The 15,373-nt window shown below is 37.0% G+C and overlaps 1 protein-coding gene across 1 annotated transcript; it reads right to left on the reverse strand.

The window, feature by feature from the left end:
* Window positions 1–9,484: 9,484 nt before the first annotated feature.
* LOC132611477 (putative late blight resistance protein homolog R1A-3) lies at window positions 9,485–10,524 on the reverse strand. The gene has a single exon (XM_060325901.1). The coding sequence runs from the start codon at window positions 10,522–10,524 to the stop codon at window positions 9,889–9,891; it is 636 nt and encodes a 211-aa protein (XP_060181884.1). The 3' UTR covers window positions 9,485–9,888.
* Between the last annotated feature and the right edge of the window lie 4,849 nt (window positions 10,525–15,373).

A 15,373-nucleotide genomic window follows, 5' to 3' on the forward strand; every position in this document is an offset into this window, starting at 1 on the left:
TCTGAACAGATACATATATACATAGCGACTGAATATATACCAAAATGTGTGCTCTGAAATGAGAAGAGCACTCCAAACTGCAGAAGAGGGTGTCCTAAATGGGTAGATCACCAAACTGTGCGTCTGTACCTGCGGGCATGAAACGCAGCCCCCCCCCCCCCCGAAGAAAGGGGGTCAGTACGAAATATGTACTGAGTATGCAAAGCAGAATATACAGAAAGCAAATCTGAGACATAAACGAAATGGAAGTACCAAACATAAGTGCAAATCCAACATATCAAAATTTGCTTACTTTCAAAAACATGTAAGTAATGCATAGGGTACAGAAGAATATGGTCGCCCACCCGTCGATGGCGCCATAACACAGCATAACACTAGAAAGTTTCAAATCTCCGTATCCCCGTCACATATCACATCACCACATAACGCCATACACAGCATAACACCAAATATAGGTGGAACCCGACCCTCTTTTGCGAGTAGCTCGGTGAACCATAAACACAGCATAACTCCGGAGTATATCAAAGTGCGCACGATAACAGAACCGGCCCGGGAACCGGCGAAAGATATAACAGAACGCACGAGCAGAGTCATGAGTAACCATATGCATAATACCATTATCATAGACTCAAATATAAGTAAATGACCATACTTGAAATTCGAAATGTTAATCATGCCAAATTCTTTCAAAAGTCGTCCGAATTACATAAAGGAAAGTCGCGGGACCCACGGACGGGCATTGACCCGAGTCGGGCCCGCCTATGGAAAATATACTCATTATATGCCATATAAACTTCTACAAAAATATTGAAGCAATCCGAGCCTTTCTGTGAAAGATATGGCGTTCACAAATTACGAAATTCTTTAAAGTGAAACCTTTTTATGCAAAGTTCGGAAAGCGATTATTTCAAAGACGTAATGGTTCATACTTTTATCAAATCAAACATAAGAGTGCCAAGGAATATATATAGATCATATCATGCTCGGATTTCGAATCATAGGATTTTCCTAAAGGCTCGTAATCTAGCCTATCCAAAACTAAGGCATGCCAAAAGAAAGAAAGATTGCTTTACATACCTCGTACGCGCTCCAAGTTTGCCCAACTAAAGTTAATCCCAACCTACGCCTCGGGCTCCCCAAGGCCTATGAATACGCCAACGAATATCAAACATTAGCCATAGGTACTTAAGCCATTTATTCCAAACTAATTCTAAATTCTACAGAAATTTGGGCAGCATTTCCCCTGTAAATAGGCCAACCCGAGAATTTAACTCGTCCAAAATCAACAACAACAACCACAATAACCAACCTAGTAACATTGATAACCAATTCGAAAGGCAAAATAATAATAGTAACTCTCTTTTACATCATTCAACAACTTTCATAAATTCAACTCGACGACTTACCTTCAAGCCAACATCGATGCTTATATATATTTAAATACTAACCCGAATCCATACCAACAATACTTAAAGACATTCTAAGCAATTCATACAACATTTCCAACAATCTAAAATTTTTCCCTTCCTTTCCACATAATGTAACTCTTCCATTCTAACTTCACACCATCCAACTAATATCAACATTTTTTTTTTCCATATTCATCAACTAACTCAAGATTACCCAAACATATTTCAATAACATTTTAAACAATATCCAAGGATTCGAACCATTCCGCCCATTTCCATATTCCATTCGAAACTTCTACAATTGCAACGAAACTACCAAATCGCATTGTTTTCTTCCAAATTCATTAATAACAACCATAGTTCACATTTAGCATCTTACTTTCATAATTGCATAAAAATTATATAAAAATCACTTAATTTTCATAACAACATACAACCAATTTCAACACCAACTCAACTCGTTAACCCTTTATCTACGTCATCAATGTCACAACGACACCTCTAACAAGCTAAATAAATTTTAATTCACCATTCTCTTTCATTACTTTGGCTCACGGCCACACTCCTCTTCACACACCCACACGACCTCTATAAAGTTTCTAACCATTAATTTCCTTCATTCTCATCACATAACCCATGATAACAACAACAATAATCATATGAACATAATCATACCCTCAATCCTTTCAATTTAGCAAGGATAGCAATATGTCCATAAGATAACACAACTTTAAATTTAACCATTTAATTCCTACATAATGCTACTAAAATCAATTCCTCATTCTTACTCAAAACACCCCCCTTACACGGCTCAATTTATAATTCAACATCAACATACATAACCCGTTTGAATTCAACACACATCTACCAAGCTATACAAGTCTAAACTACCTCCAAAACATGTAGAAAAGAATTAAATCTTACCTTAGAGACAAGCTCTAATTTTTCACCATGAAATGTCTTCAAGAAAGCCATGGCTACCATGAACTCCATCTTTTTCCTCCTCTTGAGCTTCAAATCTCTCCAATTAATTGTGTAGAAGGGGGCAAAAATGGGCTGGCCGTGAACAGTGCGCCGCCCGTGAACAGTGGCGGCGTGAACAGTACGCGTGAACAGTGCGCGGCGCCGTGAACAGTGCGCCCCGTGAATAGTAGCGCCGAGAACTTCTCTCTCTCTCTAAGCTTGAGAGCTTCTCTCACTAACTCTACTTTGATGGATGAGTTTTGTGAATAATGGAGGAATATAAGTCATCTTATGCCTTATATAAGTAGCCCTTAACATTGACACATGTCCCACTAATTTACTTGTCTAACTTTAATTAATCAATTTTTGTGATAATCAAAGTTGAAAATTAAAAGCTCTTATTTCATGTCCGAAAATAATTCCTCCTTTAACTTGAGTCGATTTGCTTGCGGATAATTTGTCGTATAAATGTACGGGGTATAACAGTAAATCAACAAGCACAGCAGTTAGATAGACGCTAAAGGAAGAGGAGGATGACGCCATAGGCGCCCCTTCCCCCAAGGCTTGTCCTCTCGCTATTTGATGCATTCTAAGGAAGGTGATGATGATTCCAAGTGCGGGTATATCTAGTCTCATCTCGAGAATCCACCTTGCGAGAGTCCCGAATTAAGACTCCATTTGCTCCCAAAGTGTACATGCAAAAGAAAGAGGAGATAAAGAATGAGTATATAAAAAAAAACACAACAAGATGCTTGCTTGCTTAAGGCATTGTGCTTTAGTTTATGTTTTACAAACAGTTTAAAATGACTAGTAAAGCCAAGCTTCTAAACAGTCCCTAATTCTTTTAATTTGAAAGATATAAGCCAAGTAATGGACAAACAAGACATTAAGAGATAGCACAGAATAACTTCTGGAAACCTGATTCCTTTTAAACATACAGAATTATCCTCCACTCTCATAAGTCATACTTCTATTCATCTCAAATGAAGAAACAATGGACGGGCAAGACTATTTATAACCATATGGGCCTAAGATAAAAATGCAGTTAAAGGAGGTTTGAGCCAAAACAAAGCCCATCCAAACTGTTACTTGAAGACTTAAGAATAAAGAGACAAAGAACGAAGCTTAAAGGTTATGCTTCTCTAAAATATTTCACTACATGGCATACTTCATTCTTAAAAGAAAGAGTAACGAATCATTTGGGTCAAGAACAGAATGGTCACACCTGAGACTTCATTTTACTATAATCCCATCAGAAGTTTAGTTTTTTAACTCAATAATGTCTTAAAAAAGCAGAGTTTGGATATAAACTTTTAGAAAAGTAATATTCTTATTTGGAAAGGAAATAGCGAGAAAATATCAACTAATCTCTTAAAGCAGATCAATTGGCTAAGCATCTTAAACTACTTGAGCATCATGTTCAACTTAACAAATTTGGGAAAAACAAACTGGACAAGCTTTAAGCATGACGAGAAAACCAACGATTTGTGCACTAAATCCAACTGAAGCAAGGAGAAACCTAAAACGAGCAAACATAGAAATTATTGTAGCATAATAACTCAAAATTAACACATTGTCGTTGATAATTATCTAGACCTCTTACTTTTAAGGTCTCAAGTTCGAAACCCACTGGGTGCAAACAATTTCTAAGGGCCATCGGACTGGGGTAAAACCCTGAATTACCCGTGGTGCACTTGCGGGAAACTCCTTGCCGAGGGCCTGTGCACCCCCGGGATTAGTCGGGGCTCAAAGAGACCCGGACACTCGGTGCTTAATCAAAAAAATTATCTAGACCTCTAACACACTTTTAAGCACAATTAAAATAAAAGGAAAGCAAATAAAAATGTAGAAAGGTCGAGACAGGACAGTAAGTTAGACAGTTTAGTATTGCACTTTTTTTTAAAAAAAAAATGATCAGCCACTTCCAGCAAAAAAAGGACAGTAAACAGTTGATTTAAACACATCAGTTTCCGGAAAAAAAAATCCCAGAAACTCCTAATAAGGGAAAAGACTCTGGAAGATCCCATTAAAGCTGTAAATGGTCCATATTTCACAAATTCGAAGCAAAAGAAAAATAATCTCGATAAAGGCGCAAAAGATATATGCATATAAAATCGAAACAAAACTACGACTAACTCATATTCCTATTGAAATTAGACAACTAAGCCTTAACTAACATTCTGGAATCTACACAAAACAAACTAAAAAAGTTAAACACCAAGAACGGAACTAAAGTTGAAAAAAAAAAGGATTACGGACCTTTTTCTGGTGCAGCGAACGGGATGCGGGGCTTTCCCATCTACCTCGAGTCCGAAGCGAACTGTATGCGAAAAACAATAGCAAACAGCGAATTCCAGAAAGCAAAAGAAGAGAAGCAGATCAAGAATTTAGTTCCTTTTTTAGAACAAGGGCGGCAACTTCCATTTCTTGTTCCCTTTTTTTTTTTTTTTAGAGAGAGATCGAGGCGGCTAAAAAACCCCCCTAAAAATGGATCAAGAAGTGAGTACTTATAGGGAAATTTTAGGGTTTCCTGGGGTTTGAAATTGGGCGGGATTTTAGAGCATCAAGTTCGAATCTTGAATCCAAAAAAAAATGTCCGTTTGAAAATTTGGACGAACTTGTAGGCATCTCACGTGATTTGGTCAGATTTGCTGAAAAGGGACCGATTTTTCTCTGGTCTTGAGGATTATTTGTGTCTTGAAGCGAAAATGGGAAAGCCCTCCCTTTCAAACGACAGAACCACGCAGGTGAGCAGAAGGGAAAGACAAGTTTAATGCAAAAATGGGACAGGCAAATCTGTCTGTGGCTAAAGGAGGCTAGGGTTTAGCCAAAGATGGAGGAAGAAGAAGGAGGGGGCACAACTTAGGGTTCGTTTGGCTGCTGCAAGTTCTTTTTGTGAAGAATGAAAAGGGTTTAGGTTTTGATACTTCAGTGGGCCGGGTCGTGTAATGGGCTGGTTGGTCCGAAAAAGTTGAGTTAATGAATTAAAACAAGGGCTGGGCATTGCTAGCCTGGTCCAAAAATAATTATAAGTTGATCAGGGCGGATTTGGACTAATAATTTGGCTGATGACATTAAAATATGGGCTAATGATATTGGGCTGGTTATTAACGGGTAGTGAGCTCGGATTAGGATGCGTGGGCTTCTAAATTTAAATAAAAGATCCTTTTTAATTAACTATATGCTAACGTGTGCTAAAATATTATCTAATATAAAATATGTAATTATCAGTGCTCAGATAAAAATTATATGACGTTCTAATGGTCGTGCAATAATATCAGTAAATAAACGCTATTATTTAACTGCGCAAAAATAAAATGCGATGCGTGTGCATAAGGTGGTTAAAATGCTGAAATGGTTACAATGCAGATTATAATAATATTGGTAATAATGATAATAAAATAATAATAATAATAATAATAATAATAATAATAATAATAATAATAATAATAATAATAATAATAATAGTAGTAGTAGTAGTAGTAGTAGTAGTAGTAGTAGTAACGGTAATAAAATAAAGATAATAACAATAGTGACCGCAACAGGATAATGAACGCCAGTATTAATAAAAGCTAATAATTATAGTAAAAATATAAATACTTATTTTTTAAAATTGCGCAAAAAATAGTAGGAGCGTAAGTAGATATTTTGGGGAAGACGGGACAAAATCGGGTGTCAACAGGAACCTGATACTATGTTTAAAGAAATGCTGCACAGGTGTAAAGATGAAAATGTTAACATGTTGCTGAGGGCCTAATTCGCAGGGGGAACATGGTCCTCCGGGTTCAGATGAGAAAATGTTGATGCGTCTTGTTGCATATCATGTTGTTAAGGTCTAACCTGCAAAGGGCTTGTTGCTTATCATGCTGTTAAGGTCTAATCTGCAAAGGACACCTGGTTCTCAGGGGAAATGTCAATTACGAGTTTGTCATTATCAAAAAGGGAGAAATTGATGAGTTTCGATGATTTGACAAATACGCCAAGGACCTGGTCTTTGATCAGGTCCCCTGGGCACTATACAGTACATGGTAGCTGTAAAGCTGTGGCAATGTTCCGACAGACAGAACTACAGCAGCACAACTGCATGTCGGCTAATAGACAAGGACCATTGTAACGTACCTATCCTTGTCACATGCCTTTCACATGCTCCTCATTTGGTCCCCTATATATACAACATGTTGGCATTGTTTAACCTAACACTTACAAATCTGAAAATCACATTTTCTCTCAAGTGTAGCCGCCACCCCTCTCAAGGTGTTCTCAAGAACAATGCTCTAACAATCAGAAGAACAAGTTCCAACCACTGAAGATATCTTAAGTCCTTAGGTTTGTTCAGAGTCTTTGTCTGTTGTTCTTAACTTGTATTTCTACACGGCTTTCAAGAAGTGTAATAGTAGGACAGAGTTAAAACCTTTGTTGGTTTATGTTCTTGGCTAGAGTTTGTCAAGGTGTGTTCGGGTTCTTGGCTAGAGTTAGTCAAGAGTTGTCATTACAATAGAGTTATTTTAAAGGGCCTACAATAGAGGTATTGTAAGGGGTAGGGATTAAGAGTTTAATTCCTAGGTTGTAATCTGAAGTTGCTTAGTTTAGTAAAGTTGGAAATCCTACTGGGGTAAGTCGTGGTTTTTAATCCCTTGAGCAAGGAATTTTCCACGTAAATATCGTGTCTCATTTACTTTAAGTTTTTGCTTGAGGGAACAGATAAGAAATCTGGTCCCTTATCTATTTTGGTGGACTCTTAGTGTCTATCACTAGCTGAGGCCAAGTTTGAGGGCATGTTTATGTATTTTGTCATATTGTAAGTTGTAACAACTTTCAGCTAGCTTATTCAAACATTTTCCAACTTATTATGTACATGCAAAACAAAAACTCAAATACACTACACATAACACACCTAAAAGGACATAAAATACTATCACTCCAAATGTTTACACATTGAGCAAGTCACATGTATATACTATCAAAACCAAAAAAATTGTACATGTCACATTATATATCGTCAGATCTGACTTTTTTTCCAGCAATGTTTTCAGGAATAACATGGTTAGTACAAGAAATGCGAACATTTTAACTTATTTACTTTTAATTATCGAGAGTAAGGTAATAGGATAGTGCATGTTCACCATTCATTTACTAGGTTTCCAAAGAACACATTACATTATTACCACATCATCAGGGCCTTTTATCCTTCTCTGAACATACACAAACTGGCCAACACCACAATGGACAACGCAGTAGTTTCCTACTATGCATCATTTGCAGAATTGCACTGCCTACTCCTTGAGCTGCAGGGGTGGATGTACTTAAGGATATATGGGTTCATCCGAACTCAATAGCTTTGGCTACGACCTTGTATATATGAGAAAAATTGGAGTCGGCTATATGAATCCACACGGACCATATTGTGTGGATATCCTGAATTGGCTAAGTTTTGTGTTGGCTGCCAGCCTATCACAAGTTTTCTGTTGGCTGCCAGCCTATCACAACCCTCTTGTTTTATCCGGGCTTGGAACCAGCAATGTGAGCAAGCTCACAAAGGGTTAAACGCGGAGTTCTTTTATAGTATTTTTTTTATTCGTTCTTTGTTCTTCTTGATTTGGAAAAACCATCCCTAGCTGAAATCCCCTCCTCTGGAAAAATGCTGATTGCAGCAACTACAAGGACAATTTTATCAGACATTGACTTGGCTCAGGCAAAAGGTGTAGTAACTTTTGCAGAATTACAGTTTAAAAGCTATAAATGAGTGGAAAAAATACCATGGATGTTACTAGTCTGGCAGAAAAAGAAAACGATAGCAGCCAGCTAAAAGAGAAAAGTCCACTACTCCGTGCCACTATATCTGGCCTTGAAGAGGTTGTCTGATAAGGAGAACTCTTTTATTGCAACATTAGGGCCTTGCATACATCATGTACAGCATTCCATTTTAATTCAGAAAATACAAGACAAGAAACCTAACTAAACAACCCTCTGAAGACGACTTGACTTCCACTTAAAAATAATGACCTTGAATTCAAAATTCCCCATCTCCTCGATTTGTGTTTCCTTAATTTTGAGGGCAGCCTTTACAACAGAGTTGCGACATGATCTTATCTCAATCAGTTGCATTGTGAACTTGCTCCCAAAACTTTCAGGAATTTCCTTCAGTTCCCAACACCCTTGCACCACTACTTGCTGAAGACTTGGATATGAGTCATCAGAGGCAGTCCATTTTGACATATCTAGATTCATTAATTTCAAAACTTTAAGGTTAGGAAACTCCCCGTCCTTAACGTCCCACTGTCCCCCTGTGAAGGCATGATTCTCTAATTTCAGAACTTCAAGGTTGGATAATCTGCCAATGTTTAAAATTTTACTCCAAGGTAGCTCAAGATATACCAGAGTTAACTTCTTAAGGTTTGATGGGTATGTAAAGTCTTCAAAACCGCATGGATCTACCGCTGCCCCAGAGTCACCAATCTTGAGCGAATTGAGTTGACTGAGAGAGTCAAAAGCAGGAAAGAATTTGCTAAAAGCGGTTCCTGAACCATATAATCGACAACTCAGTTTTTCAAGATTGGGTAATCTTTTCATAAATTTCTGGTGATTCACCCCATGATTAATAACCAGATCGGAACACGTTTTCAAGTTGTCAAGATCCTCGAAAAGTTGACATATATGTAGACAAGTTATATGCAGATGTCTCAAGCTTGTCATATCCCAAATGGAATTTGGAATGCAGGTTTTATGATAGATTCCGGTCACTATAAATGTCTCTAGCTCCTTTAGGTTGCATACTGGATACGGAATGTAATCAGAATACTGCAGCTCCAAATACTTCAAATGAATCAGGTATTGTAATGCATATACAAGTGCCTTACGCAGCTTTACGGAACTCAAATCTAACACTCTCAGGTGTTTCCATGATCTAGTCAAATCTAAATCGACCAAAGGAGAATATACACTGGGAATGAATCGTAAGGTGGTGATAGTTCGCCCAAAACTAACTTCACAAGCTGGTGCAACGATATTCATATGTCTAGAACTAACTTTTGAAGATGGAAATATAGTCACACTGGTTAAAGAAGGAGAGTAAGTGTCAGAGCCATTAATAAATTATTATAATAAACAACAAGAAGCTAGAAACATAATTAAATTGATTTCACTTACAGCTGATCATTTATCCTCAGCAAAAAGTTGCCATATTTAGCTTTTACCAAGCTAAATTCATGTACTAAATCATGAATATGGACGGCTTTGAGCTCCCCTAAGGAATTTACTTTAGCCATCATCACTAAGTTGCTCCTTATTAAATCCATCAAGTAATCCATTGCAACCAACTCTAAGCTCTTTGATGTAGTACTAGCTTCCACAAAATTTTCCGCGATCTATAGTCGTATCAGTTTTTTAACAGGAACTTTCTGGTCCTCTAAAAATGAAGCAAAATAGAGAAAGCATTTTTGCAAATGAACGGGCAAGTGTTGGTAACTCGATTCAATTATATCCATGCAACCTTGCATTTTTGACTTCAAACTTTCACCTATTTCTTCCAGTAAAGTACTTCCTTATCATGTTTTGCAAGAAGACCGGCCACCAATACAATTGCAAGGGGTAATCCTCCACACTTTCTCGCTATTTTCTTACCAATCTCCTCGAGTTCTTGAGGACAATAATTGTCTTTTTTGAATACCATCTCCTTCATTAGCATCCAACTTTCTTCTTCTGTGAACAAACGAAGGTGATGAGGACCCAAAGAGATCATGGCATATGTGGCCATCGATTCAAGCCTGGTTGTCAAAATGATCCTACTTCCTCTATCATCATCTGGAAAAGGTCTCTTTATATCATCCCATGCCTCGGAACTCCACACATCATCCACAACAATGAGGTACCTCCTTCCCTTCAAACTTCTGTATAACTTCTCAGCTAGTTCATCATTACTCATTATTTTGGTACTATCATCAAGCTCACGAGTACGACACAATAATTCAAACAAGAGAGCTCTCTCATCATACGATTGGGAAGAACGACACCACAAGCGAATGTCAAAGCGATTGGAAATGGCTTCATGATCATACAATTTCTTAGCCAAAGTTGTTTTTCCTAGTCCTGGCATTCCAAAAATTGAGATCACATCTAATTCCCGAGGCCCTGTCACAAGTTGCTCTATCAGCATTTCAGTCTCTCTCTCTCAAAGCCGACCATCGCTTCCTTTAATGAACTTGATGGTCTTTCTAATGGAGGGAGGAATATTTTTTTATTTTTTTTCAATCAGTAAACAAGAAAGTTGGAGGGAGAAATAATTGAAGAAAGACTCATGGGTTCCACTTTGGCTCTTTAGTTTGGTGAAGCCCATTAGGGAAACTTTTGCTTGGAAAGTAGAAGGAACGAAATGGGAAATACCAATAGGAAAGTGAAGAATATAGATTTCTTTTGTGCTGATGCTCAAAAAGCACATAAGTCACCCAATACTCAGCAAAAATAAATAAAGTAATTAAAAGATGCCCACTAAGATTTAAACAATAGAATGACCAGGGGCGGAGCTACAGCTTCACTTACAGATTCGGCAGCGTGCTACTAGCAGCAACATCAAATAAATCTCGTATCATCACAACCACCATAAATCACAACCAGCAACACCAAACAGTATCTCTTATAGACCACTTGAATCTAGCTCTTCCTCTTCGCCAAGCAAAGTTGGATATTAATCTGTGTCGATTACCGATATCTTCAATATATTAACATTTCCATTAATGGGTAAATCTTGTGGGTCGTTTGGTTGCTAGTTAGGAGCTAAGTTATTCATGTATTAAATCATGCACAAGTAATGTCATGTTTGGTAGCATTCCTTTTGCTATGTACGTAATGCGGTGTTTGGTTTACAATTTAGAAACCCGCATAACTAAAAGGTGTACTCCCTCCCTCCCCAAAGTGATTGTCCTAGTTTGACTTGGCATGAAGTTAAGAATTAAAGAAAGACTTTTGAAATGTGTGGCCTAAAGCAAGTCTTAGATACTTATATAGTTATAAATCATCTCATAAAGTTAAATTATTTCTAATTATAGAAATGTGTCAATCTTTTTGGGACAAACTAATAAAGAAAGTAAGACAGTCTTTTTGGTATGGAGGGAGTATAAGTTATGAGGGAATTTATGTATTATTTTATGCAGGATATATAGAAGATGAAATAACTAAACCCTGCATACATAACTAATCCCTGCATAAAATAATACATAGATTCCCTCATAACTAACCTCTGCATTAATTACTAGGCATAATACGTAAACAGACCCTCAAACTTAGCCTCAACTGGCAAGTATACCCTCAAACTTAGCCTCAACTGGCAAGTATACCCTCTAACTTTGGGTGTGTACAAGTAGGCGCCTCAACCTGTATAAAGTTGAACACGTAAACACAAATTCTGACGTGGAACTAACATGGCACATAAATATTGGAGGTGTGTAGATGATCATTTTGTAAGTTGGAGCGTTCAACTAACAAAGTGCAGACAAGTTGAGCTACCTATTTGTACGCACCCAAAGTTAGCGAACATAATTGTCAGCTGAAGCCAAATTTTAAGGTCTGTTTATGTGTTATGCCTAATTACTAATACGTGCATAACTCTAACTGGCAACCAAACAAACCTGAAAGTTAACTTCAGAAAGAGAGGAGAAAAAAAAAAGGAAAAAGAAAAGAGAGACTTAACTTGTCAAACAACTTCAAACTAGTCTTTCAACTAGTATACAAATCATTGGTTTTGACAAGATCATATAACACTATATCCCACAGTTGAACTTAAACACCTTATATAAATTATAACCAATAAAGGAATAAAACAAGCCCAACTAACTGGTTAGAAGCTTAAATACTAAGTAATCAGACAACTGGCTTATGAGTTTTTTTTTTTTTTCTGATGAATGAACCTGTCAAACAACTTTCAATTCAAGAAAGCAAGGGTGTTCGGAAAAATAACTAAATCAGCTTTTGCATTTGTTCATGGTGTTTAAAAGTCAATATATGTACATGAAAATTTACACAAGGAAAATGACAACATAGAAAAAGAAAAAACAAGAAAATAGGGAAAAGGTATAGAGCCCATTTCAGTTAGTTGATTAATACTCTCTCAGTTTCAATTTCTTTGTCTTACTTTCTTTTTCATCAGTTTATAGAAAATGTTACTTTCTATATTTAGTAACTATTTACCCTAACATCCTACATGACATATTTAAGACCATAAGATATAAAGAACATTTTGGTACATTACACTCATTTTTAATTAAAACCACAAGATTCAAAAGTTTTCTTTATTTAAACTTTGTGCCGAGTCAAATTAAGATAAACAAATAGAAACGAAGGAAGTAACTTCTTTGGACAAATTTATTAGAAGACTAAAAGCACAATTTTCAAGAAAAAATACATTTTTGAAAATTTAATGTGATTGGTCAAAAACAAAAAATGCTTTTGAGCAGCAACTTAAATAATTTTTCTATTGTCGAGAAAATAATTTAAATTTCTGATTTTTCATAACTAGAAGCAGAAAAGTTTGTATTTACCAAACTTTAATAAAATCAATTCTTTCAAGACGAATATAGAAGTACTTGACCGGTTTGCCCTTCAAAAGGATTGGTCTTTAATTTTTACCCTCTAAATGGGCCGGTTGGTTTTTAATTTTTTCCCTTCAAAATCGAACATATGTGTCACACCCCCACCAGGAGTATGATAGGCTCCGATCCGTAGGCCGGGAACCACCTGACTTATCCTTTACTCTGAACATTATAAACCATAACTCAAAGAATATCTGCACGCAGAAAAGGCCCAACATAGGAATATCCGATCATTTAGCACATATGTTCATATGCGGACCGACAAGGTCGTCACAACATAACATATATCATAAAGTCGGCAAAGCTAACAGTAAAGTAGCAAGAGCTAAAAATAAGGCCGACAAGGCCAAAAATATATTATACAACAATATGAACCAGCGGAGCTATAAAACATCTAACTGTACACACACGTCTACGAGCCTCTACATAGAACACAGATGATCATAAGGACAATACCAAATAGAATGTAGCTCTGAAGTAAGTGGAGTGCTCCTGAGAATCCGCTGATAGGACACCTATGGGTCAGATCCGTCTCCCTACCTACCTGCGGGCATGAGCGCAGCGTCCACAAGAAGGGACGTCAGTACGAATAAAGTACTGAGTATGTAAGGCATGAATAACAACATAATATAGATATGAAAGGTAACATGGAATAAGAGAGATAACTTGTACATCTGAATGCCTCATAAGGCGGATGTCATGCATGCTTAGCCTTTAACAAAAGCATTTCTATACATATACATAGTACCATGCCCGGCCATTAAGGCTCGGTGTCATATATATAGTATTATGCCCGGCCATTAACGCTCGATGTTATCATCATTAGCCCGTGTCCGGGCCTCCCGCGTCCAGGGCAATATCATAACATGCCCACTGCAGTGGTGGGCACATCTCCGTGCCATGCCCGGCCAACTATAGCACAGCGCGGTGTGAGAAAATACATACATATATATAAAGCATGCATGAGAGCCAAATAAAAGCTATACATACATCAAAGTGACGTAAGGTCGGTAACCTCCGATTATATTATGGAATAATCATCATCACTCTATCTCACCTTGAAAGAACAATTATTATAAGGCGAGATCAACAACAATGAATAAAAATCAAGAAAATCACGAAAATAACGAAACATTCTCATATTCACATTGAAATCATAAGCTTGAGACTTTTAAACATGAAATCATGATCGTCGTCGTAATCATCATAGAAACATTCTCATCTTTAGCATCGTCATTAACATTGTAAAAACATGTCCATTGTTGTTGTCATAAAAGCTTATAGAATCATAAATCTTTGACTCGGAAAATAACATTTTGGCAAACATTTATGGTTATCAAGAAAGAAGCCATGCCTTTGAATCATGAACTCTAACTTTTGGAAGTAAGGAGGTTATGAAACATATGTAGGGAATTATAACATAGGAGTTTCTAGAAATAGGATCATCGTCATCATAGAACATGTTTATCTTTAGCATCATAAGAACTCTATGAATTATGAATCTCTAGCTTTTGAGAATAAGAATATTCTTGGAAAATATTTATGGATTCACAGAAAGGGATCATGGGACATTTCGAAAACACCTATTGGATTCATAAGAAAGGAATCATGCCTTTAGAAGAAAGGGACTAGCCTTAACATACCTGTTCAACCTCCAGTTATCCACACTTATTCGTTCGAATTTGTGAGTCTACATTTAAGAGGATTCACACTATCATTAGACTCATCATAGTATACTTATACGAAACTTTCAAGTCAAACTACTCTATACTCTGCCGAAAATCGGGCAGCATCTCCCCTGTTTATATGCCTAGCCCGAAACCCCAATTCAGCAACCAACAACAACAACATCAATAGCAACATTAACAACATCACTTTCAATACCAACATATGCCATAAAACAGCGCACACGCTGTTTTCCAACTTCTATAACTAACCAACTTACTATACAATTATTTAACGACTATATCTCCGTAAATAAGCCTTAAATAATACCAAAAGAGAAAGATTCATACCTTTTTTTTGTTAAGACAGCAATATCCTCAATAGCCATGCTAAAATTCACCCCAAAACAATACTAGAATCACAACCATGAGTTACTCGGACCTAAACCATTACTCCGCTACTTGAAAATTGCTCACTTTTGAATACCCTCACTCTCCCTTCTAAAATCTGGAAATTTCTGGGCTAAAATCTGGTGAAAAAAATGGGGTTATTACCCTTTATATAGGGGTCAAATTCGGGTCGGGTTCACTGTAGCAGTCACTGTATCAAGTTGGTACTGTAGCAGTACTGTAGCACGCGTTTCTGCTTTGTCAGCCGAACTTGTAGCGTCCATAATTCTCTATTTCGATGTCCTATCGATGAGAAATTTTTTGCGTTGGAAACGAGACTCGACGAACTTCATTTTAGGCTTTTAAA

The sequence above is a fragment of the Lycium barbarum genome, chromosome 9 (genome assembly GCF_019175385.1).
Source record: "Lycium barbarum isolate Lr01 chromosome 9, ASM1917538v2, whole genome shotgun sequence".
In the NCBI taxonomy this organism is placed as follows: domain Eukaryota; kingdom Viridiplantae; phylum Streptophyta; class Magnoliopsida; order Solanales; family Solanaceae; genus Lycium; species Lycium barbarum.